The sequence below is a fragment of the Ambystoma mexicanum genome, chromosome 14, assembly GCF_040938575.1.
Source record: "Ambystoma mexicanum isolate Mex_15411 chromosome 14, UKY_AmexF1_1, whole genome shotgun sequence".
Classification (NCBI taxonomy): Eukaryota; Metazoa; Chordata; class Amphibia; order Caudata; family Ambystomatidae; genus Ambystoma; species Ambystoma mexicanum.
In genome coordinates this window covers 166932949-166959873 of record NC_090940.1, presented here as the reverse complement: position 1 = coordinate 166959873, position 26925 = coordinate 166932949, and the positions used below count along the sequence as shown (strand labels likewise).

Below are 26925 nucleotides of genomic sequence, written 5' to 3'. Positions count from 1 at the left end.
TCTCCTGGGTACACTCTGGGAAGGCATGTCCTGGGTACATGTGGTAAGGCATCTCCTGGGTGCACTGTGGGGAGGCATCTCCTGGGTGCATTGTGGGAAGGCATCTCCTGGGTGTACTGTGGCGAGGCATCTCCTGGGTGCACTGTGGAGAGGCATCTCCTGGCTGCAGTGTGGGAAGGCATCTCCTGGTTGCACTATTGGAAGGCATCTCCTGGGTTATGGGAAGGCATCTCCTCGGTGCACTGTGGGAAGGCATGTCCTGGGTACATGTGGTAAGGCATCTCCTGGGTGCACTGTGGGGAGGCATCTCCTGGGTGCATTGTGGGAAGGCATCTCCTGGGTGCATTGTGGGAAGGCATCTCCTGGGTGCACTGTGGGAAGGCATCTCTTGGGTGCATTGTGGGAAGGCATCTCCTGGGTACACTGTGGGAAGGGATCTCCTGGGTACACTGTGGGAAGGCATCTCTTGGGTACACTGTGGGAAGGGATCTCCTGGGTACACTGTGGGAAGGCATCTCCTGGGTGCTGCAGGCACTGCTATTTGTTTGCTTTTCTTTTCCCAGGGAGCAGAGGAAATGGACGTGGAATTCAAACTGGACATCATGTGAGTACGAGCTTTATCCATTTTGCAAATAAAGAGCTTAATGTGTGGGCTCGCCTGTTTTTGAGGAATTGGAAAGTTTGCAGGGAAGGGATCAGAGACATTACGAGGTGCAGGGGTTTGCTCAGGGTCACAAGGTTAGTTAATGGCTACACGGAGATTCACACCCAGGTTTCCAAGTTCTAGGGGCATTCATCATATTCCCTCACTAAGAGAAAATACATCTTAAATATGACACAGATGCCTTGAAAACATCTTTTCCAACTTCTTACCACCAGCGTTTTCTACCTTTCACAGCCTCAACAAGACCGCTCTAATGGATGTAATACTCTATAAATGTTGCGTGAAAAATACAGTGGACATAGTGGCCCTCTAGAACAGTGAGAAACAAATCCCCCAAAATATATACTCATGAACGACTCACAGATAAACAGGAAGCAATGACAAAATGCTCTCGAGCCCTGAAAAAGCACCAGGAAAATGCGAAACACCCGGTGTGTCCCATTCACTATTCTGGCATGAAGCACGCTCTACTCGGGAGCGCAGCACTCTAAAGAGGATCTCCGCTGCTGCCTCTTCCAGTGCAAAGGCATCAGGCATCCAACCCTTTCAACAACCTTCCCCCAGGACAAGAGTTGCACCATAACCTCAAGCGCTTTGACCCTGCCCTCAATCGAGGCCTCTCAAACTAGGATTTCTAAGCCTAAAAGTCTTTGAGGGGTTCGCTCCTACTTAGGGACCGACATTACCAAGATCATCAAGTCTTTGAAAACATTCTGATCACCGGCTTATATCTTTAAAGCCGGGTTCGCCAAAGTCAGCTGCTCGTCATTTCTTAAATCGTCACAAAATTACGACACATGTCTCTGGGGTGAAAGCCCTGCCTCAGCGCCCCCCCCCCCCCCCCCCCACCCTACATAAACACCTCTACTAGTCCTCCTCCTGAACAGACCCACCTGAACAATCCCAGAGACCATGGAATCTATGAGATCTATCCTGTAAAATGTTGAGACTTCTCATCTCTCGCCGCTAGAGGCAGTATCGGTCTACGGGAAAATAATGTAAACATGCGTGGAAATATTTCTCAGGCAACTGTGGGGAAAAACAACTCTGGGAGAAAAGTGAACATCTGTGCACATGACAGTGTACATGTACATGTCTATCTCTCAGTTTAAGCAGGATGCACGTTTGTGACTTGCATGGAAAGGAGGGATGAATACATCCATGTTGCGTGTGAGATGTTATATAGGGGCCCAGCACGCATGTAGATATGATATGATAGGTTATTTATAACGCGCTTAATACCCAGAGGTTTCTAAGCATGGACCCGGGGATCCAACCTGTGTTGCTCCGTGTGGTTTTGCTTCCAAGGCGAGCACAGTGCCACTGAGCTATCCTCCCAAGACTGGAGCACACGTGTCCGTGATGTGCCCATAAAGGGCTCGTCACAGTGAGACATTCACGAAAAAGGAAAATAAAAAGCATTTCCATTCGTGTTTGAGAAATGCATATGGAGCAGCCCTCGATGCCGTTGCTGTCCCAGTTAAAAAAAAGTGCCTAGCAGGGCCAGAATGATCCTTCAGTGCCATTCACATCCCTGTTAACCTGAGGGGCTAGTTTCTATTTTTCATCATTCTTAAGCGCATCCGTTTTTGTGTTTCCCTGATGCCCACGTTCAGAGCCCTTTGTGCAGAGGGCGCATGTGATGGCAGTGTGCCACTTAGGTCAAAAAAGGCCCTGTGATTTGGGCCTGCTGTGCCTATGGATTTTCACACTACCTGAATATTAAGACAGCAGTGCCTGCTTTGATGACAAGTCTATGTTTACAGCTCCGCTGCTGACCCCCAACATCCACGCCCCCTCATTCTCCATTCCTTTATGAACCCGATGGCCTTCTCGCTGACTCGATTTGGTAGCCAGAGCAAACAATTCTCTAAGTTCGATGACAGAGGCTGCAAGTCCCCTAGAACATTTCCAAATTTGCAGCTGATGTCTAAAATCTGCTAGAAATGTTTCAATTCTGTGCTTTAAAAAAATATTTTTTCAATAGAAAAGTCTGTGCCGCAGACCTTGACTGGCTCTACTACTCATAACATCCAGAGCAAAACCGGCTTGTACCGGGCGGCCGGGCAGCCATCCGGGGGTCCAATAGCCATCCACCTCGCCAGCTCGGGGGAGTCTTTCAAAGTCACCCGCTCGGGGCACATTTGATAACAATAGGGCGCTGATGTTTATGCATCGGTGCCTATTGAAAGAATTGGCGCCCCCTGCATGACCAGGGGTGCGCATGGGGAGGAGGGGCGCACCACATTATTGTTTTGCTGCCCGGGGCGCTGCCGCGGCTAAGGCGGGTCCTGGTCTTGTATTCCACTGCGCTCAAGGCATGGGATCAATGCTTATGGCATCAAAGTGAAGCTGATCACCACTGTGCACTGATGCTTCTTCTCCATCTCTCTGCACCCCCAGACTCCACCTTATCGCCTCCATCCTACTTCAGGCCCTCCGACCACTGCGCTCGCATGGCGTTTGCCTTTTTTGAACCATCACGACTTTCTAAAATCCAGGCGATGATATACTGTAGGGATTGGCCCGATCGCTTATCGCATTGCGCCCATTTCACTTCGGGCTGAATGGATTGGCAACTACAAAAATGAACATCCACGTGAACCCACGACACGGTCCGCCATAAGGTAGAGGAGGAGTCGTTGGTCATTCAGGTACCAGGCTCGGACTGGCCTAAAGGGCAATAGACCAATACCCGAACCAAGAACCCAAAATGCTAGCGTGGGCCCGTTTTTTGGTCAAAGTTGGCCACTTACCTCACCATGCGGCTAGTAGTTTTGGCCAGTGTTACTGAATACATATTCTTTAAAATGCACAATTTGCATCACATTTGATCAAAAGCCTCCTGCTTGGGTACTAGCCAAACTGTCAGAAAAGGACTGAATTGCCATTTTCAATTGTGGGCCACTTTTACATTGGTACCCGAGTCAATTTTATGCCCCAGTCTGACCCCGATAGGCAGTGCTTGGAGCGCATCAAAAACTGGATGAAACTCAATCGGATCTCCCTGACTGATGGAAGGCCCTGCCAACAGGACTGGCCTTAGGCATGGGCCTTCTGTGCCGTCGCCACATGCCCCACAGATCCCAGGGCCAGCCCTGCCTGTCAAACCAACCACCCTCCCTCTTTACTGGGCCCCTCTATCAGAATTCCTTACGCTGCGGCCATCAGGAAAGATCAAAGCCTAGGTGTCAAATTCCATTCTGACCTTCGACCCTCGAAGAACTCTTCAAGAAGACAGACTGAGGAAACAGGTTATCCGGGCCCGAGCAGCTCTTATAAACACAGCAGAAGGAAAGAGAGAGGGCCGGGAAGAAAGGTGGAGAGAGAGGCGACGACATAAGCATGTACCACTCACTAGGAGGGTCGGAGTTAGGGGACCCAACTTTGAATTTCCGAGGGTGGGCGACTGTATTTTCAGTACGTTCCATTGAGAGTGTAGGAACATTTAGTGCACATTGACTTCCCCGCGGGTGCTCATGCCCCAGAGAACCCGCGCATTCACCGTCAGATTAAGGGCGGCAGTATTTGTGAATTAGTCGACGTCTTCGGAGTCCACAAGAGAAAATGAGGATTTTGCAATTTACCGCGAGCGGGAATTCTGGCTGGGGTAAATCCCACGGTTTATGGGGTTTATGGAGTTAAAGTGGGAGGGGTTAACCCCACCTAAATAATGGAGGAAGCACGGCCACTGAGTCCAATCTCCTAAATCCGTTTCCGCCCAAAAAATGCAAGTAACACACTGCCAATCTCCATGACGCGAGAGGGTGAGTTAAAGGGAGAGAGACTGGTAAAGAAACGGTGACATGGAGATGAATGGAGGAAAGAAGGAGAAAGCAAAAATAGTAAAGGAGCATAAGTAAAGTGTGAGGAAGGAGGGAAGTGACAAAATGAGAGAAAGAGAAGGGAGAGGGAGAAAGAGAGAGATACAAGGGGCGGTACAGTACAGAGGTGGCCTTAAAGTGACTAAAACAATGATTTATGAAGAAAGGTTCTGCAAGGGACGGTGACTATTTGATATGAGAGAGCTTAATGTCCGCTGTTCACTCAAAGGAAAGTTTGCAAGTGGTCACCCAAACAGTAAGGCGCTTTGCACTCATTTCGAAATAAAATAACTGATGTATGAACATTGTTTCAATATAAATGTCCACTAGATGTCAGTGTAGCATCAAACGAGACTTGTATGCAAAATGAAAATCCCACGGGAAATCGATCCATGTTATGAACACAACTTTCAGTTATGCCGCCACACTTTATTTTTAAAAAGGAATATTGTTTTTTGTAAGAATTTTATTTTGTATTTACAATGTGTACATCTCTTTCAGCCCTGGATCGTTTGAAAAATACTTGGCGAATGGAGTATTAGTGGTAACTATTTACAATTACTTGGCGAATGGAGTATTAGTGGTAACTATTTACAATTCCTTCCTTCCTTCCTTCCTTCCTTCCTTCCTTCCTTCCTTCCTTCCTTCCTTCCTTCCTTCCTTCCTTCCTTCCTTCCTTCCTTCCTTCCTTCCTTCCTTCCTTCCTTCCTTCCTTCCTTCCTTCCTTCCTTCCTTCCTTCCTTCCTTCCTTCCTTCCTCCCTCCCTCCCTCCCTCCCTCCCTCCCTCCCTCCCTTCCTTCCTTCCTTCCTTCCTTCCTTCCTTCCTTCCTTCCTCCCTTCCTCCCTTCCTCCCTTCCTCCCTTGCGCCTTCTTCCCTCCCTCCCTCCCTCCCTCCCTCCCTCCCTCCCTCCCTCCCTCCCTCCCTTCCTTCCTTCCTTCCTTCCTTCCTTCCTTCCTTCCTTCCTTCCTTCCTTCCTTCCTTCCTTCCTTCCTTCCTTCCTTCCTTCCTTCCTTCCTTCGCAACCTCTTAACCCCTTAAGTACCAAGGACGAGTATGAACGTCCTTTTTGCATAGACTTACGGGGTCAAGGGATCATGAACTGGAACAATAGGGTGGTGTTTCGTTGACGGGGGTGACACCGCCAGATACACAGACCTTTCATTTCCCAGGTCAGGCCCGGAAGGGTGGCAAGCAGGTTTGGATACTGAGGACATGGCCCTGAACTTCTCCATCTCCTTCCTCCAGCCCCACCCCCTTACCCGTGCACACAAGCAACGACTGACTCCGCTGTAACCTAGAGCCTACGTCACGGCCACCGCAGGCTCTCGCGGCCTGGTGCTTGCCTCTGGTCCTGCATGTTCCATGCGGCAAGGCTCCCCCTGAGACCATCCCTCTCTCTCCACCACTCAGACTCCACTGGTAACTGCACGGACTACGTCGGACTGCCTAAAACACCTGCCAACTATGCCCTCACCAATGGCACGCTCTTTCCTCGCCACCCATTCTCGCTCGCTGCACCACCCACGAGAGACCGCACATCGACACCGCAGAAACGAACACTTCCCCATCTCCCCGGTCTCCTGCAATTCCCTCCCTTCAGACGATCTGTTCCTGCTCCTCCCCCATGTCCCATTTCATCCCCACTGACCAAGGTCTGGTTACCCCAGAGTCTGCTGGCACAGCACAACTCACTATTACATTTACATGACGATGTTACCCATGCTGGCATCTTCATATCATCCCAGGTGGGTGTCTTTGCCAAGTTTGGAAGTGGCTTGTGGCATGGACTACAATTGCCAAACTTTTATATGAATGGATGAATCGTTAGAGTTGGGTGGCGTGTGACGGGATTGGTGGGTGAGCAGGTGGATGTTGGATAGAGGAATGCTTGCATGGATGGGTGATTGGATGGATGGGTGGTTGGATGGATGCGTGGTTGGGTGGATGGGTCATTAGAGTTGGGTGATGGGATTGGTGGGTCAGTAGGTGGATGTTGGATAGAGGAATGGTCGCATGGATGGGTAATTGGATGGATGGGTGGTTGGATGGATGCATGGTTGGGTGGATGGGTCATTAGAGTTGGGTGATGGGATTGGTGGGTCAGTAGGTGGATGTTGGATAGAGGAATGGTCGCATGGATGGGTGATTGGATGGATGGGTGGTTGGATGGATGCGTGGTTGGGTGGATGGGTCATTAGAGTTGGGTGATGGGATTGGTGGGTCAGTAGGTGGATGTTGGATAGAGGAATGGTCGCATGGATGGGTGATTGGATGGATGGGTGGTTGGATGGATGCGTGGTTGGGTGGATGGGTCATTAGAGTTGGGTGATGGGATTGGTGGGTCAGTAGGTGGATGTTGGATAGAGGAATGGTCGCATGGATGGGTGATTGGATGGATGGGTGGTTGGATGGATGCGTGGTTGGGTGGATGGGTCATTAGAGTTGGGTGATGGGATTGGTGGGTCAGTAGGTGGATGTTGGATAGAGGAATGGTCGCATGGATGGGTGATTGGATGGATGGGTGGTTGGATGGATGCGTGGTTGGGTGGAGGGGTCATTAGAGTTGGGTGATGGGATTGGTGGGTCAGTAGGTGGATGTTGGATAGAGGAATGGTCGCATGGATGGGTGATTGGATGGATGGGTGGTTGGATGGATGCGTGGTTGGGTGGATGGGTCATTAGAGTTGGGTGATGGGATTGGTGGGTGAGTAGGTGGATGTGGATAGCGGAATGGTCGCATGGATGGGTGATTGGAGGAGGAATGGTTGCATGGATGAGTGGTTGGATGAATGGGTAAATGGACATGCAGACTTATGGGTGGGTAGTCAGCTGGATGGGTAGTTGGACAGATGAGTTTTGGGTTCGTATGGTTATTTGCAAAGCACGTCAGGCCGAATTTAAGGTGCATCAGAGTGCCATGGGAGCGTTCTGGTCTACTGACCACTTCATTCTGAGATTTCCAGCTGCCACTAAATTCCGAGGCCTTTGGGCATGCTGCGCTATGCATACACCCCATACACCCCGGCGTTGCCCGAGTCTGTAGCTGACATGCAGTGGGGGTCTGTTATGGCCTTGTGTATGTTATTTTGTGTTCTAACTTCCTATTATTGAAAAATCCAAAAATCGCAGGGCAAATGGGTTGGGTTGGTCAAATGTCACTATTGCCAGTACACCCCAGAGAGTATGCCGACCATGGGCCAATTTCAGCCCTCCAACTGTTATGCGGCTGGAACCAACCCCGAACAAACAAACACAATTTCACAGTTATATATATAGATAGCTGAATAATAGTGATAATAATAATAATAATAAAATGCTAAATTAAAGGCGCACCAAACTCCTCTTTTTTAAATTAAAGTTCTTGGCCTATTTACAGTTGTTATTTGATAAGCAAGGAGGTATTGGTAGAGGTACATTAAGTTAGTGCACAGTTGGGAATTAGTACATGATGGCAAGATTCTATTTTCATGTTGTCACTCATTCCAAACCACAGAGTGGCTTCTACATGCATTTTCATTCAACTGCTTGAAATATTTGCTTGCAACACATTACAAGTTGTACATCAACAGGCTTTCCCCAACTGAGTAGATACTTTATTTATTCCACATTTCAACACCCGGAGCACGTCTTGCCCCAGAGTGAGCAAGGGATCAAGTATTGAAGGAGATGATGGCATTACCATGTATTATAAGGAATAAAATACCCCCTGCGGTAGGTCATAGGGATACCGCAGAGTTTTGTGGATCTCTAAAGGAAGATGGTAGCACTGATTTGTTCATCCCCGTGGTTCCTTCATTCCTCTGTGACTATCAATATCCTCATGACAGAGTAGACTGTAAACATAACAAAGATGAAACTGAAAATGAGTACTACGTTCATTTAATATTATTATGAAATCATAATGGGTTTTGGTTTATAGTACAGTAGGCATGGTTGCTTTAATTCCAGGATGTAATGATATATGAAAATATGCCTCTTTTTTAACTTAACTTTCTAATGCTGGGAGGAATATTTCTGCTGCCACAGACTGGGGCATTTTGGTAAAACATAATTAGCCACATTCTTTAAAAACATCTGCCACTTTTACTCAATCCAAAGGGACTCATTTTGGCAACATGAGAAAGTGGGAGGGCAGGTGTTTCAATATTACGAGCACATCTCTGCCGCAGGCACACTTCCCACTGAGCCATCTTGCTTGCTTTATAATCTTGGCCTGCAGGCTGAATACAGTACTTTGCTGCAGGTACATTACCTCCTGAGCTATTTTACTCAGGGTTTGGGACCTAACATCTATATTAATCCACTTAGTATATTATTTGGATTCGGCATTGGTGGGTTTGGAACCTGTACATTTCAGGTTTCTCACACGGGTCATCAGCAAATCAGTGCACGTCTAAAGAAAATACCGTTTCCAATATAGACTTCATAAAGTATTGTTCCTGCTCAATGGTCAATACACGGGAAACCAGAGGTACATTCAAAATATTGAGATTCTTGCTTCAGCTCACCCTCCCCAGCGAACCACCAGATGGAAGTCTGTCTGTCCAGCATTTGAAGGGCAGGGACATTGGGCCTCATTACAAGTCTGGCGGTAACTCTGCCGGTGGTACCGGCGGGTTGCCGCCGGACTTGTAAGATTTACCGGCGCCTGGCTTGCCGGTAACACTTGCGTATTACAACCCCGACGTTCCAGAAAGTCAGACGCCGAGAACACGGAAGCACCAGCACCGTTAATAACGGTAACCTGTGCTTGCGTGAAGAGTCTGCCTACCGTGCCCGCTGTGTCCAGCAGGGTCTTCCCTGTCGGGCACAGCGGCTCTGGTAGGCAGACTCATAGTTTGCAGGTCTGGAAACAATCGTGTCAGTAAGCTTACCAGCACCGTCGTTTCCGAACCGGCAAACTTGTAACGAGGCCCATAGTTTGCACGTTCACACCTCTGCTCTGCCTGTACTCGATCAAAAAATTGACATCAGCATTTGTTTATTGATCCGTTTAAAGGATAAAACATGCCTCAATGATTGCAGGGACAACTTCAAAAGTAATTTGTAGGGGAAAATATTCAGTATCGAGTGATAATTAAATATTTGTCTGAAGCCGAATGTTTAATTTTCAACCAGTATTCGACCCAATACTTACTCGAAGCTGCATTTCTGTACACCCCTAACGATTGCTTCACTTCTTAGCATAACTGAGAAATATGAACGCTTAGTTCTCAGCTCTCCGAACCAGAAGTCTTAATTATAAATGCTGCTAAACGACTTCTCCTGTTACGAAAACATCCACCTGACACTGCCGCGCCTGCAGGAAACTAGGGCGCGAGAGCCACCCGGGAGCAGCCCAGGACAATGAGGGTGCTGAGCTGCTCAGGGGCCCATGCGAGAGCCGGAAACGAGCCCGCCCCACGAAGGCTGCCGCACAGGAAACAAAATAAACTCTCACTGTTCTCTTTTCTGTCTCCGCAGGCACGTGAGCTTTCCTGTTTACAAGTCGAAGTCGACAATAGTCCGGAAGATTTCAAAGGTGGGACCGTCTCTTTAAGATTGTTTTATTTTTAAGTAATGAGGTCAATAGGAGTCTGGAGCGTGACCCTACCTCGACCCTTGCCATAAACTGTCTTCCTCTGAACCCTTTCACTGCAGGTTAGCTGTGTTGTGCACATTACTTGAACATTGTCACAGAAGCTGTATCGAGGGCGAGCTAGCCGGTCGATGCAGCGAAGAGCGGCATTCTGTCGAATGTTCACAGTGAACACATAAATATACGCCCATTATCCATTAACATTATTTTTATGCAAATTATGTGCATTCTTATTCATTGTGAGGATGCTGGAAATGTGACTGGACTGTACTATTTAGTAGCTCGATAAACCCAGTGTTATAACAGATGCCAAGTGCCCCCCTTGTCATGCATGACATCATGAGGCAGTTCTGGCGTTTAGCTTTGCATGATGGGACTTGTAGGCCACTACTTACAATGGGTAAACGTACTACAAGTCCCAGCATGCCATGGGGAAAAAAATAACTGGTTCGAGTTGTCATGCATGGCACAGGGCCACTTGGCAGCTGTGTGTCACATGATTCCTGGGCTCTCCGTTGTCGGTATACACTTCACTACTGTTGTGCGGTTGGCATCATAAGCCATTGTAATTTATAAGGACTGTGGATTTTCCCAGATGTGGCTTCAAACCTATATCAGTCCTTCTTTATCGCTGCTCTGTCTCTCACACCCATCTTTACCCATGCCTCTGCCTCCTCTTCCCCAATACTTCTCGGATGTAGTGTCAAGATTCTATCCTGTGTCATCCGAGCTACCAAACCTGTTTAAATCAGCTTGGAGCTGCACGCCATCTTCTCCTCTCCTACTGCAACTAGACCGGCCGTTTAGAAGAGAAATACCGCTTTCACCAAAATCCAGCTTTTAGCATGTGAATATCATGTTATGTTATGTTGACTTATACTGCGCACTGCTGCCATTTGCATGGTCTTCAGGCGCTCACGTGGCTCTGTAAGAAAGTGGGCGGGGGTGGTTAGTGAGGGAAGAGGGACAGGATAGAGGTTGTGCTCTTCTATTAATGCTTGCAGGACCAGGAGAAACTGGCGTCGGTGTGTGTTGGCTTTCTGAGTGTGCGTGGATTGTGTGCACTGGGGTTATTTTGTCCAGATGGGTATCGTCCAGTGTCTGGGTTTTTTGCAGCAGTTTTTCTTTTGGCGGGTGTGTGTATTTTGTGTGTGTAGTAGGGAAGGCCCATTAGGGCGTGCGTGGTAGAGGAGTGACGCGCAGGGGTGGTTTGTATTTAGTACAGTCTGGCTGTTTTATTGTTGGTTCTAGGATCCGTACTGTCCCCTGATTAACTTAAGTACTAGGCAAGATTGTGGGAGGTGCCTGTTTTTATGCTGGTCCCGGTGAGTTGAATAGCCTGGTTTTCAGTCATTTTCTGAAGGTTAGGTGATCTTCTGTTTTCTTTATATCCCGCGAGATTGAGTCCCATAGTTTGGCTTTCCAACAGGAGATTGCGTTTCCTCCAAATGTCCTTTTCTCATAGTGTTTAGTTTCAATTTGGAGGTTGTTGCTCGATTTTAGGCTTCTTCCTGGTTGGTAGTGGTTGATTTTGGCTTGGAGGAATTCGGCTCCTTGTCCGTGTAGTGATTTGCGTACGATGCAAAGGGCTTTGAAGTGAATGCGTTTTTTTTTTCACTGGGAGCCAGTTTAGGCTTCTCAGGGCTGGTGAGATGTGGTCTCTTCTGTCTAGCCTCTGGAGTATCCTTGTTGCAGTATTTTGGATGCGCTGGAGTTTTTTTGGGAGACGTTCTGACATTCCAAGGCAGAGTGTGTTCGCATACTCTCGTCTTGATAACACCAAGGAGATGACTGCGAGGGTTCTGTGTGGGACGGAGAGGGAAAGGAGAATCCCCCTATTTAGTCACAGGAGGTAGAAGCATTTCTTTGCTATTGCGTTGCCTTGTGGTTCTCGTGAGAGTCCGTTGTCCATGAGCATTGACAGGTTTTTTATCACGGCGGATGCTTCCGGTTTTGCTCCCATGCATGGTGGCCAGTTCAGCTGTGTATATGTTTTGTGTTATCCTTTGAGGGGGGTGAGGAGATATTATGTATGCACTGCCCCTAACTCCTCACTAGGCCCTGATTCCTCTCAGCTAGTTACAAGGCCTCAAGAAGAAGCTGGCATTTAAATAAAAATAAATAGCAACAGCTGAAGAGGCAATAGCCTGCAGCCTTATAGGTCCCCCATTGGATGCAATGCTTCTGCTAATATAAGAGCAGTACATGCAGGGTTACGCAATGTAAACACTCCTACCTGTACTTCTAAGGCTTTAACATGGCCACTTGCACGTGCATTATTCTTTAACTTTAAGGAAGGTTTATAGGTCTCAATCAATTCCAAAATAAGTTTCAACTTAGGGAATGGGCAGGTGCCTCCGCCTTTGCACAGTCAGAGTCTGGGAGGGTGAAAGCTTTGTCTGGCCTCAGAGGGCAGAGACCATTAATAACTGGTTAATCAGTCAAAGGGACAGTGCCGCTGTTTAACATTTAGGCGCTGTGCCCACCAATGGGGTTGCAGCTTGCTGTTTTGACTACGACTCCCATGATCTCTTACCAGTCACTAGGTTGTCTGGGACTAATGGGAGCTATAGTTAAACACATCTGGAAATAGAAAGGTTGCAGACCCCTGATCGAAATTGTGACAACCTGGAAAATGCCACATGGTGCTGTTTACTCAGCCGGAGCTGCAGCTTGGTATTAGAGAAGAAGCAACAGACCCCATCTGCAGCAATGGATGTGTCCTTACTGTTCCAGAGGGCACACATTAAATATGGAGAAATCCCTCCTTTGCGCTGACTGTATACAATCCCGTTTGTCCTAGTCCATGGGCATATGACCGAAGCATGTGTACATGCCATGGGTAAAGGCGCCGCCTTTGCCCGAGCATGGTGGTGGCACACATTGAGGGCACCCTAGCAGGATACCCTTTGGGAGGAGGAAAAGTGGGTCCCATGGATCTTCTGAGCCCCCACACAGAGGTTGTGCAGTAGAGGACTACACAGTGACACACATATGCGGGGGGTCCATGACTGTTTACTTCCCCAGTTGGGAGGGGGTGGGTGGTTAGTAGCCTCCTTCCAGAGGCAGGCTTGGTGGACCCACACCAACAATTGTTTCACGGGCAGTGTTCACAGAAGTAGTGTGACTGCACCCACAAACTTTCCACTGACATAACAACATGTCATTGTGTGCAAGGATGAAGGCTGATTGGCCAGGGGTTTCCTGCAGAGACCTGCTGAGAGCAATGGCAGCCCCTCTGCCTGATTGATCAGTTCATATAGTAGCCTTTTGTGACATGTGGGGAAAGGTGTGAAGAGATCCTTCTGATTCCAGCCATCACAAGCACAAGCCGCCTTTACTATACAGGCACAACCGGAAACCTTCTGTTCTGGGTGTCATGTCAAGGTTCTGTCACAAGTAGACATGGCTAGAAACCTTCAATCCCTAGCACAGAAGTTGTCTTTTGTGCCAGGAATTTGGGACCACAGGAAGTTGCAGACAGAATCCTTCTGCCCTGTGTTATCCTGTGGAAGTCTTAGAAGCTGTGCTCTAGCACCTTGAAGAGTCTCATGTGCTCTATGGAATGACCAATAATGATATCGGACCCAAATAACTGGAGAGATTCAGAGAATATGGCAAAGTACTACTTTATTATCAGCCTAGAAATAAAGTAGGGAAATCTGTCGATGAACACGCAGTAATTCACACACTCACACCCAAATGTGATTATACAAAGGTTTTATACCTCGATCTTCGTCATCTATGACGTCATCCTACGTGGCAAACTAAAACCTATTGAAGGGAGGGAACAAAAGTACCTATAGTATACATAAGTGTTAATAACTTAATTGGCTACCCATTATCTGGTGGGCATGCCTCAAACCACTCCTAAATATGTATAATACTGATTATAGTGGAAGAATGCCAGCAGGTTGGTCTTTGGCCCCAAGCCAGGGCTTCTCCTTTGTAGTTGACCTCGAAGCCTGCTGTCTGTTCTGGGTCATTCACGGGAGTGTAGGCACACTATTATCTTTGTTTGGGCTTAATGAATAGCCCTTGTTTTCAACTTCTAAATCATGTGTGAGGAGTCCACAAATTAGTCCACCTCAACCTTCTATTTACTGCTATTTGATTCAATTGAACTGGGTGTCATTACGCTTATTGACCTCTGGAGACTTGCTCACTCCACCTTACATGGGTTCTCTGCATCTTCAATTGTCTAATACTTGGCTCTTGCCGAGGTTTCTCCTTCGCTTAAGATAAGAGAAATATGTCTTACGTACATGGCTAATCCATTTGACTCCCCTTGTGCCTTGCACTTATTCCTTGAAGTTGCATCCTTCATCCCAGGCCAATGGACTCCTCTTTATTCCACAAACAAAGCTGTTTTTCCAGCGTCTCCAGACTCTGCAGCCCTGGTCTGTCTCTGAGGTATCTTGATTGGTTATAATACGAGTCTGACGTCCATCTTTCCATCATGGCTGCTCTAGCATGAGATGCCTTCCCACACTGCAGCCAGGAGATGCCTTCCCACAGTGCACCCAGGAGATGCCTCGCCACAGTGTACCCAGGAGATGCCTTGCCACAGTGCACCCAGGATATGCCTTCCCACAGTGCACCCAGGAGATGCCTCGCCACAGTGTACCCAGGAGATGCCTCGCCACAGTGCAGGCAGGAGAGGCTTTCCCACAGTGCAGGCAGGAGATGCTTTCCCACAGTGCAGGCAGGAGATGCTTTCCCACAGTGCAGGCAGGAGATGCTTTCCCACAGTGCAGGCAGGAGATGCTTTCCCACAGTGCACCCAGGAGATGCCTTCCCATAGTGTACCCAGGAGATGCCTTCCCACAATGCACCCAGGAGATGCCTTCCCACAATGCACCCAGGAGATGCCTTGCCACAATGCACCCAGGATATGCCTTCCCACAGTGCACCCAGGAGATGCCTCGCCACAGTGCAGGCAGGAGAGGCTTTCCCACAGTGCAGGCAGGAGATGCTTTCCCACAGTGCAGGCAGGAGATGCTTTCCCACAGTGCACCCAGGAGATGCCTTCCCATAGTGTACCCAGGAGATGCCTTCCCACAATGCACCCAGGAGATGCCTTGCCACAATGCACCCAGGAGATGCCTTACCACATGTATCTTCTATATGTCTCATCTACCTTGCGTTTTTGCGTATATACACTTGTTGGTCAGCAGGTTACTTTATCTTCTTTGCATATATGATTTCTTCATATTTGATTTACATGTTTCCCTTGTTACTTCAGTTACGTCTTTCTTCTTTGCATATCATTTCGGTGAGTCTTAGTATCTTCCCTCTATGACATCACTCTGCTCTTGTCAGATTTCACCTATAGCCCTATAATGTCCAATGGTGTTCGCAGACATCCTTCCACACTCTCAGTGCAAGGGTACATTCGATATGATTGGGAATACACTCTCTCACAGAGGGAGACAAACTACAACCAAAAAAGTGTTGGGTGGAAGGTTATGAATAAATCTGAACCACTGGCATTGCCTCGGGCAACCTTCCACACCACCGTTTTGTAGATGTTTGTGCCATTGCAAAAGGGGTCCAGCCATATGCAAATCAGTCAGGTATTGCCACCAATGGGAGCAGCCTAGCCCGCACTGCTAGGCCTGGTCCTCATGGGAATTCAATGTGGGATTTTAGGTGCCCGATAGAAAGCCTGGAAGCAAAAAGGTCCCACTATTAGCCACAGGGTTTGCAGAGACAGCTTGGCCACAATGTATTAGCCACACTTTGGAGAGACCACAACTGGAGAGTGAGTGGGCCTTGCCATATTCAAGGCTAGCCATTGCTTCATCACTTTACAGGATCTGCTTTGCTCTGTATTGGGTGTTGGCACCAGCCCACCAGCACCCACTAAGCAACATATTGAGATTGTTGATATGCTTGCCAATTAAAAAAGCTTCACCAGTACTGCAGGGCAAGGGCATCTGTGGTCCCATCCAGAAAAGGACCATTCTTGGCGTAAGTCACGAATTACAGGTAGTGAACGTCAAGGCAAAGGTCAGAATCCATCTTACTGTGGCCTACTGGCTGGGACATAGTATGTCGCTCCACAGACAAGTCTAGGCCCATGGAAACCACTACGGTGGGGAGTTGGCCGAGTGTAAACCCTAGTAACCTAACATATTAATATTCATTCCCACACACTGAAGAAACAGCACACCTCACACAAATAGAAAAACCAATGCATCGCGCCTCTTCCGCAGCCAAGGGAAAAGTGTTTTCTCTGGGCTTCCTATGACCTCACGCCAAAGAATTGTGCCAACAGCAGCCTACTATTGGATGTACCGGGAGCTTTGGGTCCAATACTGAACATTGTTTGCTCTCTTTATGAAGGAAGGCTGGTTGACTTGGTTTTAGACTCTTTCAATGAAAACCTCCCCAATTCAAAATGGTGGTGGATGCTGACTGGCCACCTGCCCTAACCCACCTTCCACACAACCCACCATCTTCTCATTTGAGGATAATATGTAATATATTGCTGATGCTGGGTGCTAAAATTGATGACCATACCCTTAAATTGGTATTGATACGGCTCAGGGAACAGTGAGATCAGGAGATGACAGGCAAGAAAGATCTGTTGTGTGCATGTGGACTGCGTGTCGCGTCCAGACTCTTTTGACTTGGGTGGTCCAAGTGGGGCACTGACTTATGCAGGGGTGGCATGAAGTACGAGCACACACACACACACACATAATGATCATAGTTTAGGATAATGGGGTGGCACCTGGGGTGGCCAATCAGATTCCAGGGCTAGCGCGTGCCACCCCAGGCCACTCCCTGGCCACGCCTCTGGCGGACTGGGCAGGCACTGTGGTCCTGGCTGTCCTCGTACACAGAGGTCTCTGTTCATAATCTTCTGTCTCCCATTTCTGTCCCCCCTTTAGCAAAGAAAGAACTTGAGTTGACTGTGAAAGGGTCCTATGAAGAAAACTATACAGTCCTCGTGAACTCTGGCCCTGCCGCTCGCTCCACGGGGACATTCCACTTCCACTGCGTGAGGGGATGGGACCCGGAAATGACGGCCAGCCTCAAGACACCCATCTCGCGTTTCGAAGTCAGCTTTGTACGTTGTCACGCTCATTGGGATGCCATGACGCCTATTTGTTGTATGCATTTGCTGAGCATGGTTTAGACACAAATTATCTTTTTTCAGACGGAAAATACCTCAGATCGGACCAACGGCCGTACGACAGTACCTCTGAACACCCTTACTGCGGGAGAGGATGTGAAGGTCAAACTCACAGCGGAAAAGGTACAGATTTTGATCTTCATGTTAAAATAGAAACTAACTTTTCCTGTGATGATTTTCGGCTTCTTCATGCTGTCACCGTGGTGCCCTCTGCATGGGAAGACGGTATTTTCATAAGCACGCACAAAGCACTGGTGAAGCACATGCGGGTGTCGGAAACCCGTAGACCTGAGTTAAAGCTCCCTTCAGGGGCTGTCTATAGAATGAAGGGGCCACTTGCTACCCACATGGCTGGCAACTTCACCAGGGTGGCCTCCCAAAGCCTGATGCAGTACCATTCAGCTGAAGACAGGCTAGCTCGGCCAGTGCTTTAGTGGGATAAGAAATCGGGGGGAGGGCGCCTTCTCTAATGCATCATGATGCAATGTTTTGGGTGCAGGGCCTAAAAAGGGTCTCGTGCAGCCTCAAATCCCAAGTAGCTATTAAAGCTTTAAAGGAAGCGTGGCCTGTGCAATTAAAGGAATGACCTAACAGAGCCAATCGAGTTTACACGCGTGCAATGAAAGGGCAAACAGTGTAGTGTCAAAGATGCAAATATGGTTAATGTTTGTAAAAATGGTGACGAAAATAAATATATTAAAAGATGAAACAGAACATCAAATGAAAAGGAGCCAGTGCAACATGCAATCCCACATCTCTTCTGAAAGAAATCCATTATTCATACAAGCTAATTAAAGGCATTCTAATGATAAAGCTTTAATACAAAGTGTGGCAAAAATCAAACAATGTATTCTCTTATAATTTTACTTCCCTGTTTTGTTTGAAAAGTACCCAATTTCAAATTTCTTCAACTGAAGTCATGATTCTAAACATCACTAAAGGTGACATCTACTGGCAAAGAGCAGAATTGCCACTCATATATTTAAAGACATTTGATAAGGGGGGTTAGTTCGGAGAGCCCTGCAGAGCCTTGGCTCAAGGGCAATATTTTGAGACTGTCAGGGCTGAGCCCTGGCTAGCCCTGTCCCACTTAAAGCCCTGAGCTCAGCCCTTATCAATACGAGAGAAAAGCTTCTATAAATCTCACAAGGGGAAGAGGGGGTCAATACATCCATGTGGGTTCAGCGCTGGAATTTGTTTTTGTAGGGTTTGGAAAACAATATTCTCTGGGAGTAATCCACTTTATATCATAGCTCCTTGATAATCTAAACAATACAACAGCCACTCTGTTCACCTTTGCTACGGAGCAGTATTCAGTGGATTTAGAGCTCGTGGTGCGGGTGCCCCCAGTCTCCTATGGCACAAATCCACAGTGGCCTGTATCTGTATGAACTTCTATCAGAGTTCTAGAGTGCAGATTGTACAAAGACAAAAATACAGAGAAAAAATGTATGAACAACACTCACGTATGAGCGGCTTGTTAGTAGCAACTCTACAAAATGGTCACTATAGCACCATTTAAAAATAAAAAGTCTTGTTAACTCTCGGCTCATCTTTTAATTTATATTTATTTATTTTAGCCTTTGAAGCAGTTTGTATATTTGTATCATTTGTGCATACCTTAGTCACTGAAATAAAATGACAGCTGCTTCTGACACGCGGAAGAAACACTTTATTCTATTCAGAGAATGTGCTTTTAAAGTCACAATCCCACAAATAAGAAAACTGCAAATAAAAAAACAAGCACTGGCAATGCCAACAGTTTGAGCTTTTGTGTAGGCATGGGAACAGTACTTGCCAGCCAGTGCCATAGTGGCATTAACTGGCCATTGATGGTAGCAGGTGCAAAATGGTGCAAGGACATGTGCATCTAATTGCAGTGCCAGGAACAAATGCCTAAAACTTTCACACAAGCCAAAACTTTTGGCTTTGCCAATGCTTGTTTTTGACAGGACTTCAGTGAAGGGCAGTCATAGAGCTTATCAATCGAGTGGTTGAAGGCGCACCTTGTAAGATATTCTTAATACACCAGTAGCGTATTTACAACTCCAACTAAGTCATTAACTCTCAGAAGACTGTTTAAAACAATACTGGCATGGTTTGATGGTAAGGCTTGATTAAAACGAGGGGAGGGGCAGGAAGTTGGTAGGAATGGCCATATGGATTAGCATGGCCATGGGCAGTCAATGGCTGGGCAAATAACCAAACAACTACAAACGTTGTGTGCCTCCTCATATGCCATTTCTTCCAATCTGTCCGCTTAATGCAATAGTTTGGGCTTGTAGGTGGCGCTATCGTGCCACCTAGTAGTACAAACTAAAAATGCTGCACTTTATACCTGCACAGATTACAAAATCTCCAACCGGTAGCAGGTATGGCGTACTTTGCATTTTTCCCTGACAAAGCCCAGGAAAGCATGAAACGCATTTTGCAAAGGTTTCATTTGTGTAAATAGTCACTCCGTTTTACTGTAACCTAACAGTTTGTTATGCACAAATGCTCTGTACAGTGCAGCAGCACAAAAGCAACCTCTGGCTGACAAAAAAATAAGGTCTATAACTTGGAAGATGTTTTATAAATAATCGAGTCAAGAGGAGTGCTCACACAGGTCAACATATGCTGATTGGCTGGAATGCTGGACACGTCCACCAATCATAGAGCATGGGACATTACAGCCTCCTGATTGGCTAAATGGGCGCTTCCACCACATTTAGCCTCTCACTTGTAATTGGTAATCTCTAATCCGTGTAATCCGTGCAATGCCGGACAAGGTGTAGAAATGTAACCTTGTGATCCTTTGTTTTTAGAATGCACAGTTGGATCTGCAGCTCACGGTGAAGGACTGGTAAGGATTTCTCCCTGATATCCCACTTAATCTTCCCCTATCTTTCTGGGAACTGGGCCACTTCTGTGACACCCCCTACCCTCATTATTGGCACCTTTCTTTGTCATGTGAAAAAGTGAAAAGGAATTTTGTGGCATTATCCAATAAAAAAAAGACAGCTTGTGCGGATGTCTAGCATATCAGGTGCTTTGCAGCCCTTACATATTCATTGCCATGGCACTGCCTGATATTGTTTCAAAGAAAGACCTTGAAACCCTCCAGAGAGGACTTTTCCTTAGTTACCGTGATTCCGATTTTTGGTTGGTCGCTTTACAGACCAAATGGGTCTCTTTCTCAGGTGGTCCTAAAGTGCAGAGTTACCTGTCAGGATGGATAGGAAGGCGGGTGAGTGAGTAAATGCATGGATCTGCTCACTTATATAGTGTTTTTATAAGTAAATTGCCCCCAGGCACTCATCTTGACATCAGGGCCATGCGTCAATGGGCATTGGCTCTTTCAGGGGCATTTGGAGTAAATTCATAGCTTTATAGCAGCCTACGAAAGTCAGATATGGTCCACAAAACTGGTTCCTGGTATCAACAAAGTCCAAATATTTGTATTATGATATATGATATGTCATTTATAACGTGCCTATACACAAGTGTTTCAAAGCGCAACGAGGCAAGGGAGGGGAAACAGAGGGAAGACAGACAGTAATCCTACTAGGCCAGGTGACATTGAGATCTCGCAAGTGCAGGGGAGGGGGGAGTGCAGGGGGAAAGGGCAGGGGCAGTGCAGTACATAGGATGACAGTAAAATAAATAAAGACAATAAATAAAAAGTGCAGCCAGCAGGTGGAAAGTGCAAGGGTAAGTGCAGACATCATGTGTCAAGTGCTAGTAGGGGCTGTGGGGATACAGAAACAGCCCCCAGGGTGCAGGGTTGCCAGGGGGGCAGTGCAGGTGTGCAACTGGCGTGGAGGGACCTGGGTCCGAGATCAGAGGGTGGCCAGGTAACCAGTGCAGTTTCAGATTCAGCCAGGAGATTATCTGAACACACTGTGTGTACATGGAAGGGGGTAGTAACTGTTTAGCAAAACACATCCATTCTCTGTAGTGTCACTCATGTGATCACCTCTCCACTCTTCCTCAGCCCAGAGGACCTTGACGTGCGCTTGGGGTTTGATCTTTGCGAACAGGAGAAGCAGTTTCTGCAGAAAAGGAAAAAGGTGGTCGCTGCGGCACTGAAAAACATCCTTCAGCTGGAGGAAGATCTCAAGGATCACGAGGTCAGTGGGTCGGGGAATCCTGCCTCCTTGGGGGGTATTTAGGGGTGTGTTGATACAGCGCGAATGGTCCTTTCTCCAGCTTCTGGGCGCTACAGTGACTTACATGAACCGGGCCTTAGCAAGAAGTCTTAATGGTTGTTGGCATGGGCACATGGAAAAAGTCCAGATTGCACTGTGAGGCCACTGCAATCCTTGAAGGGTTACTGGGAGTTACACCTTTGACCTTAAGCAACTGTTTGCCAATTCCATGCCCTTCAAGCTGTCTATGCCAGATTTCATTGGTGTATGACATCACTTCTTGTGACGGCATGGGGGGGGATCAAAATTCTTGATGGTCTTTTCGTTACCCCTATAATTGTTTCTGAAGTGATGGCCTTGAAAATAACCATACATTCACAAATCGGTGTTGATTCGGTTTAGTTCAGTACCGAGGTTAGCTCAGCGGCAATGTGCTCCCCTTGGAAGCAAGACGACATGAAGCAACACAGGTTCGATCCCTGGGTCCATGCTTAGAAACCTCTTGGTATTTAAGCGCGTTATAAATACGCAACTAAGACAACAAAAAAAAACAATTACGCAACTAAAAACAATGCCCACGGGCTGAGTGAGTGCTTTAAAAATGCAAAATAAATCCTCCATGTCTCCCACCCTAGTCCGCGTATTGCTTACTAGGGACAATCAATTCTGCTACACCCTATTAATGATTTTCCCAATATGTTTATCGATGGTAAAGAGTATGGAGTTGCATCGTGAACACCCTAACCACACACCTCACTCATGCGGGCTTTTATCACTCGCTAAATTGGTGACACCCAACATTTAAAATGGCGGTGGGTCATTTTACCCTGGCCTTCTTTTCGCAGTCTATGTCATTGTGGCAATTGTCATCTTTTCAGCAAAGCTGGCTTTTTGTTTAATCACCTTGCTGACCTTTTTTGCTCCCTATTGGTATCCTTTGTTCTTTGTCGCCTGAGTGGCAAGAAATAAAATTTTGGTTGTACGTGTGCGCGCAAAAAAAGCTCACCTGGTTAGCTCTGTTGCACTCTCCCACCTTAGCTGCTAGCCAGACCCAAAGCGCTGCAATCTATCAGAACTTGGGCTCTTCCATATGGAGAACATACTCCCACGTTTCTTGTTAATGCTACCAGGAGTTCTGTATCACTGCCATAATGCATGCAGATGATACCGCCAGTACAGTACCGAGCCTCACAATTCATGCCAGTGCTAAAAGTTTTGAACTAGAGCCAAAATTCATGTCGGAGGCACACAAAGGGCCTCATTCCGACTTTGGAGGTAACCACGCCGCTATTTGCGGCATGGCTGCCTCCAAAATCGTTCCCACTCTGCCTTGGTGAATGGAGTAATTACCGGTCCGTCCATTCCAAGGTTGGAGGGACCAGTAATTCCCCATTCACCAGGGCCCTTCCCCATTCACATTTGAGCCCACATAGAGCTTAATGGGAATGGGGAAGGCGCTAATAACGGTACCGTAAATTACGGTACCGTTATTAGCACTAAAGTGCCTTTGCGGTCCCCTAAAAGCAGGCGTTAAGGAAGGACCCGCAAAGAAACTCGTAGTAGGGCGGTAAGGGTTTAACGGCACCGGTCTCGTTACCGCCCTACTCGGAATGATGCCCAAAGTATTGTATCAAGTACAATGCATGTCAGTGGCCCTGGATTCCTGTGATTGTAACAAAACATGTAATAACAAAAACATTTTTAACAAACCAAAAATACCCCAAAAATACAGAATTTTCTTTTTTTAATTTGGGCGGCGGGTCCCCCCCAAACCCCTGCTTTCTGAGGTTTATTACTCCACCCCAAACCCCTCCCAACCCGTTTTAATACTTTACCCCACCCCCTAATGTATTTCTAAAAAAATAAGTCTCTTTTTCGATATTTTGGGTTCGTTCAAAATGTTTTTCGTTATAATCTATTCGTTTATATTACTGGATACCAGTGGCTCTGGTGCTATTTTGATGGGGCTGCAAGTCATGTCAGTGGTTCTAGGCACAATGTTGAAGCCAGGCTTCTTGTATATATTATTCTGGAGCCGTACATCTAATCTCAGATGCAAGGAGTACTGTACCCATCGTCAACTTCAAGTTTTTTTAGATGCTGATGGTTCATTTTATTCACGCTCTGTTTATTCTTCCTTCAGTGCCCTCCAGTCCTATGGCCCCCTGCGGTTATGGAGACACCTTGAGTGTCTACACTTAGGGGAACACCTAGGAAGGTTCCACCGAGAGGGGATGAAACACCCTCCAGTCCCATGGCCCCCTGCGGTTATGGAGACACCTTGAGTGTCTACACTTAGGGGAACACCTAGGAAGGTTCCACCGAGAGGGGATGAAACACCCTCCAGTCCCATGGCCCCCTGCGGTTATGGAGACACCTTGAGTGTCTACACTTAGGGGAACACCTAGGAAGGTTCCACCGAGAGGGGATGAAACACCCTCCAGTCCCATGGCCCCCTGCGGTTATCGAGACACCTTGAGTGTCTACACTTAGGGGAACACCTAGGAAGGTTCCACCGAGAGGGGATGAAACACCATCCAGTCCTATGGCCCCCTGCGGTAATGAGATCAACATAGGAAAAAAGGGATTGGGGTGGGCAGGGTCTGTATAGCACCTAAAGCGAACATGTTCCCTTCTGCATGGGTAAGGCCGCAACTAGTGCTTTGGATGATATATGCATGGGCGGTTCTATAGGGCTTGTACAATGTTGGTCTAATGGGGGCTTCAACGGTGGGCAAGCTGTGCAAATATTCACCCAGAGATCACTTACCTAGCCTGTCTCTTTCTGTGGTGCAGATTCCAGTGGTGGCCGTGACAGCAACAGGCGGTGGCATCAGGGCCATGACATGCATGTACAGCCACCTGTCGGCGCTTCGGGAGATGGGCCTCTTGGACTGCGTTATGTACATAACTGGTGCCTCTGGCTCGACATGGTGAGGAACATAGTACTTGATGGGCGCTCGTGTAATGTATGATTAATGTCTATTTATTTGCATGATTGTTTTCAGTACTATTGACAAATTGGGTCCTATGTCATTTCATCGACGGGTGCAGTTTCGATAGTTTTTTTTACGAGTATGTTTTACCGAAAAATCTCATCGAAATTGATTTATTTTTATTTTGGGGGGGTTCCCACATATCCCCCATTCCCTGTTGTTTTTTTTTACCAATTCCCGACCCCCCCACCCCTTATATAAACTTTTCCAACCCCCCTCCCCCCTATATATTTCAATGAGTTTTTTCAGTAAAATGCACTCGTAAACAAAACCGTCAAAATTGCACCCGTCGATGAAAGAACGTTATACCAACAAATTGCCCATACAACGCGTAGCAGCAGTTAACACAGAGCTCAAAAAGAGTTGTTAGTTTCTCTAAGTGAAAAACCAGTGTGAGTTAAGCTTTGGAATCAATTGTTATGGTTACCAAAACGGTGCACTGCAACCTTCAGACACTCGCTAATCTGTTGAAATCCATGATTTACTCATTTTAACCAACAGGGGGCTCATAACCTTAACCTAGTGAACGAATCTTGTTGTTCTCTAAGCACTACAAAAGCCAATCAGAGGGTATTACCCAAATTGACCTTTTACAATTGACCTTTTGTACAATTGACCTAATTATAGTGGTCCTAATAGACCTTCTGCACAATTGACCTTTATATTATTTTAGTTATTTTATGTATGTATTGGATTGGTTTTGGATTTAAAATAATATAAGGGGATTGGGTGGTGGGTTGCAGGGGGATTTTGGATTGGGTGGGGGGGTTGCGGGGGTGTTTCCCCGCATATATGTCCTAATTGACCTTCTAAATTAGGTCAATTGTCCCCAGGTCAATTGTGAAAAGGTCAATTAGAATACAACCAATCTGAGCAGCCTGTGCAATTAACTGTTGCCCCTAAAATAATTTAATGCAATATCCTTCTCTGGTAACAGCACCAGAGATGGAGTCTGTTACTTCTGGAGAAAAACCTGAGCACTGTAAAGCATTACCTACACACAACCACAAAATGGCAACTTTGAGTGCTATTATCAAGCTCTTCTTTGGTGCAATGGAAATGAGTAAGATATACTTAAAAAGTCAATGTTGGCTGTAGTTGCTTACACATCCACAAGATTAACCCCTTGAATGGTGACCCCCCCGCCTTGGGGTTCCAGGGTTCGATGGACAAAATACGAAGTTCCAGCCACGGGTCGCTGGGACTTTTGTAGGACGTATATATGCATTCTAAGGGCAGCCAAAGGGTTAGACATCACATTAGCAGGCACAGTAATTCTGACTGGCACTGCAATGCAGATAGTACACAGAAGTCATGTGTCCTATCTTCTGATTCGCTGAAATGCTCCTGCTCAATCTTATTTGTTGATGTCAACCAGGGCTATGTCAAAGCTATATGAAGATCCTGATTGGTCGAGCAAGGATCTAAACGCGCCAGTAGAGAATGCCGGCAAAGGCGTGATGAGGAGCAAGAAAGAGGCGTTTTCCTGGACACGCTTGAAATATTATCGGAGTGAATTGAGTCAAAGAGAAGAAGAGGGTCAGAGTACATCTTTCACCGATCTCTGGGGCCTGATACTTGAATCCATGTTCCACAATGGGGTAAGGCATCTTAATCGGGTACTTGCCTTTCTTTCCAATGGAATGTTACTCACACAACAGGGTCTGCAAAATATCCTGTAAGCACAACATATTTTTTAGGAAATCAAAAATGCCTTATAATCATTTCAAAAATGTGCACCAAATAACTTTGCATGTGCAGGCAAAGACCTCACCCTGATGCCATGTGCATTCATTTTACATGGTACTTCCTTGTGGGAATAGTGGGGGCTGCTCAAGCCACTTGTATAGAATTAGCCTGGTTCATAATAATAACCTCCTAGTTGAGTCTTTCCTCCCAGCACTAGGAAGGTCACTAAGCATTCTTTGGCAGGGGAATAAAACAATAGAAGTGTCTCTGCCATCAAACAGACCATGTCTTAGCCGCAAGACACATTGGTTCGGTTCTGGCTGGAGGGCATCCCATATGCTGTGACATTCAGTGGTACACTTTCCCTGTATTATTCCCAGGTTAATGCATTTCTATATAGGAAACAGATGCATATATATATATATATATATATATATATATATATATATATATATATATATATATATATATATATAGTTCTGCGTACATTTCACAATAGGGATTACATTCTAAAGCAAATAGTCATATCAAATATTTTGTGGTATATATTTAATGCTGGAGCAGCTTATACATTTGGAGGTGATATGGAATTCTGTAGCAGGGATTTACTTATAGGGTAGATAGTCATTATTGTAGCAGGAATTTTATTTTGAGGTAGCGCATCACTATTGGGACAATGATTGAATTCTGAGATATTAGTCTACCATAGATTACATTCTAAAATAGTCATTTTGCAGCAGGGATTATGCTTTGAGTAATACAGACAATTCTGCAGCATGGACTTCATTCTCAAATGGTAAATTCTGTAACAGGAATTACATTCTAAAATGGCTACAAAGAATCCCTACTTTCAGAATTGCCTAAGATAGTACATTCTGTAGCTGGGATCACACTATAAA

General features: G+C 46.6%; 1 protein-coding gene across 1 annotated transcript in view; it reads left to right on the top strand.

Moving 5' to 3' along the window:
* PLA2G4D (phospholipase A2 group IVD) overlaps positions 1 to 26925 on the top strand; it is a 184471-nt gene that overhangs the window by 90937 nt on the left and 66609 nt on the right. Inside the window, exons 6-14 of the mRNA XM_069638290.1 lie at positions 564 to 604; positions 4990 to 5032; positions 9953 to 10010; positions 16967 to 17145; positions 17236 to 17334; positions 20019 to 20056; positions 21188 to 21323; positions 24138 to 24274; positions 25716 to 25938. Of these exons, the coding sequence (XP_069494391.1) occupies positions 564 to 604; positions 4990 to 5032; positions 9953 to 10010; positions 16967 to 17145; positions 17236 to 17334; positions 20019 to 20056; positions 21188 to 21323; positions 24138 to 24274; positions 25716 to 25938 (954 nt within the window). The remainder of the gene's footprint in view (positions 1 to 563; positions 605 to 4989; positions 5033 to 9952; positions 10011 to 16966; positions 17146 to 17235; positions 17335 to 20018; positions 20057 to 21187; positions 21324 to 24137; positions 24275 to 25715; positions 25939 to 26925) is intronic.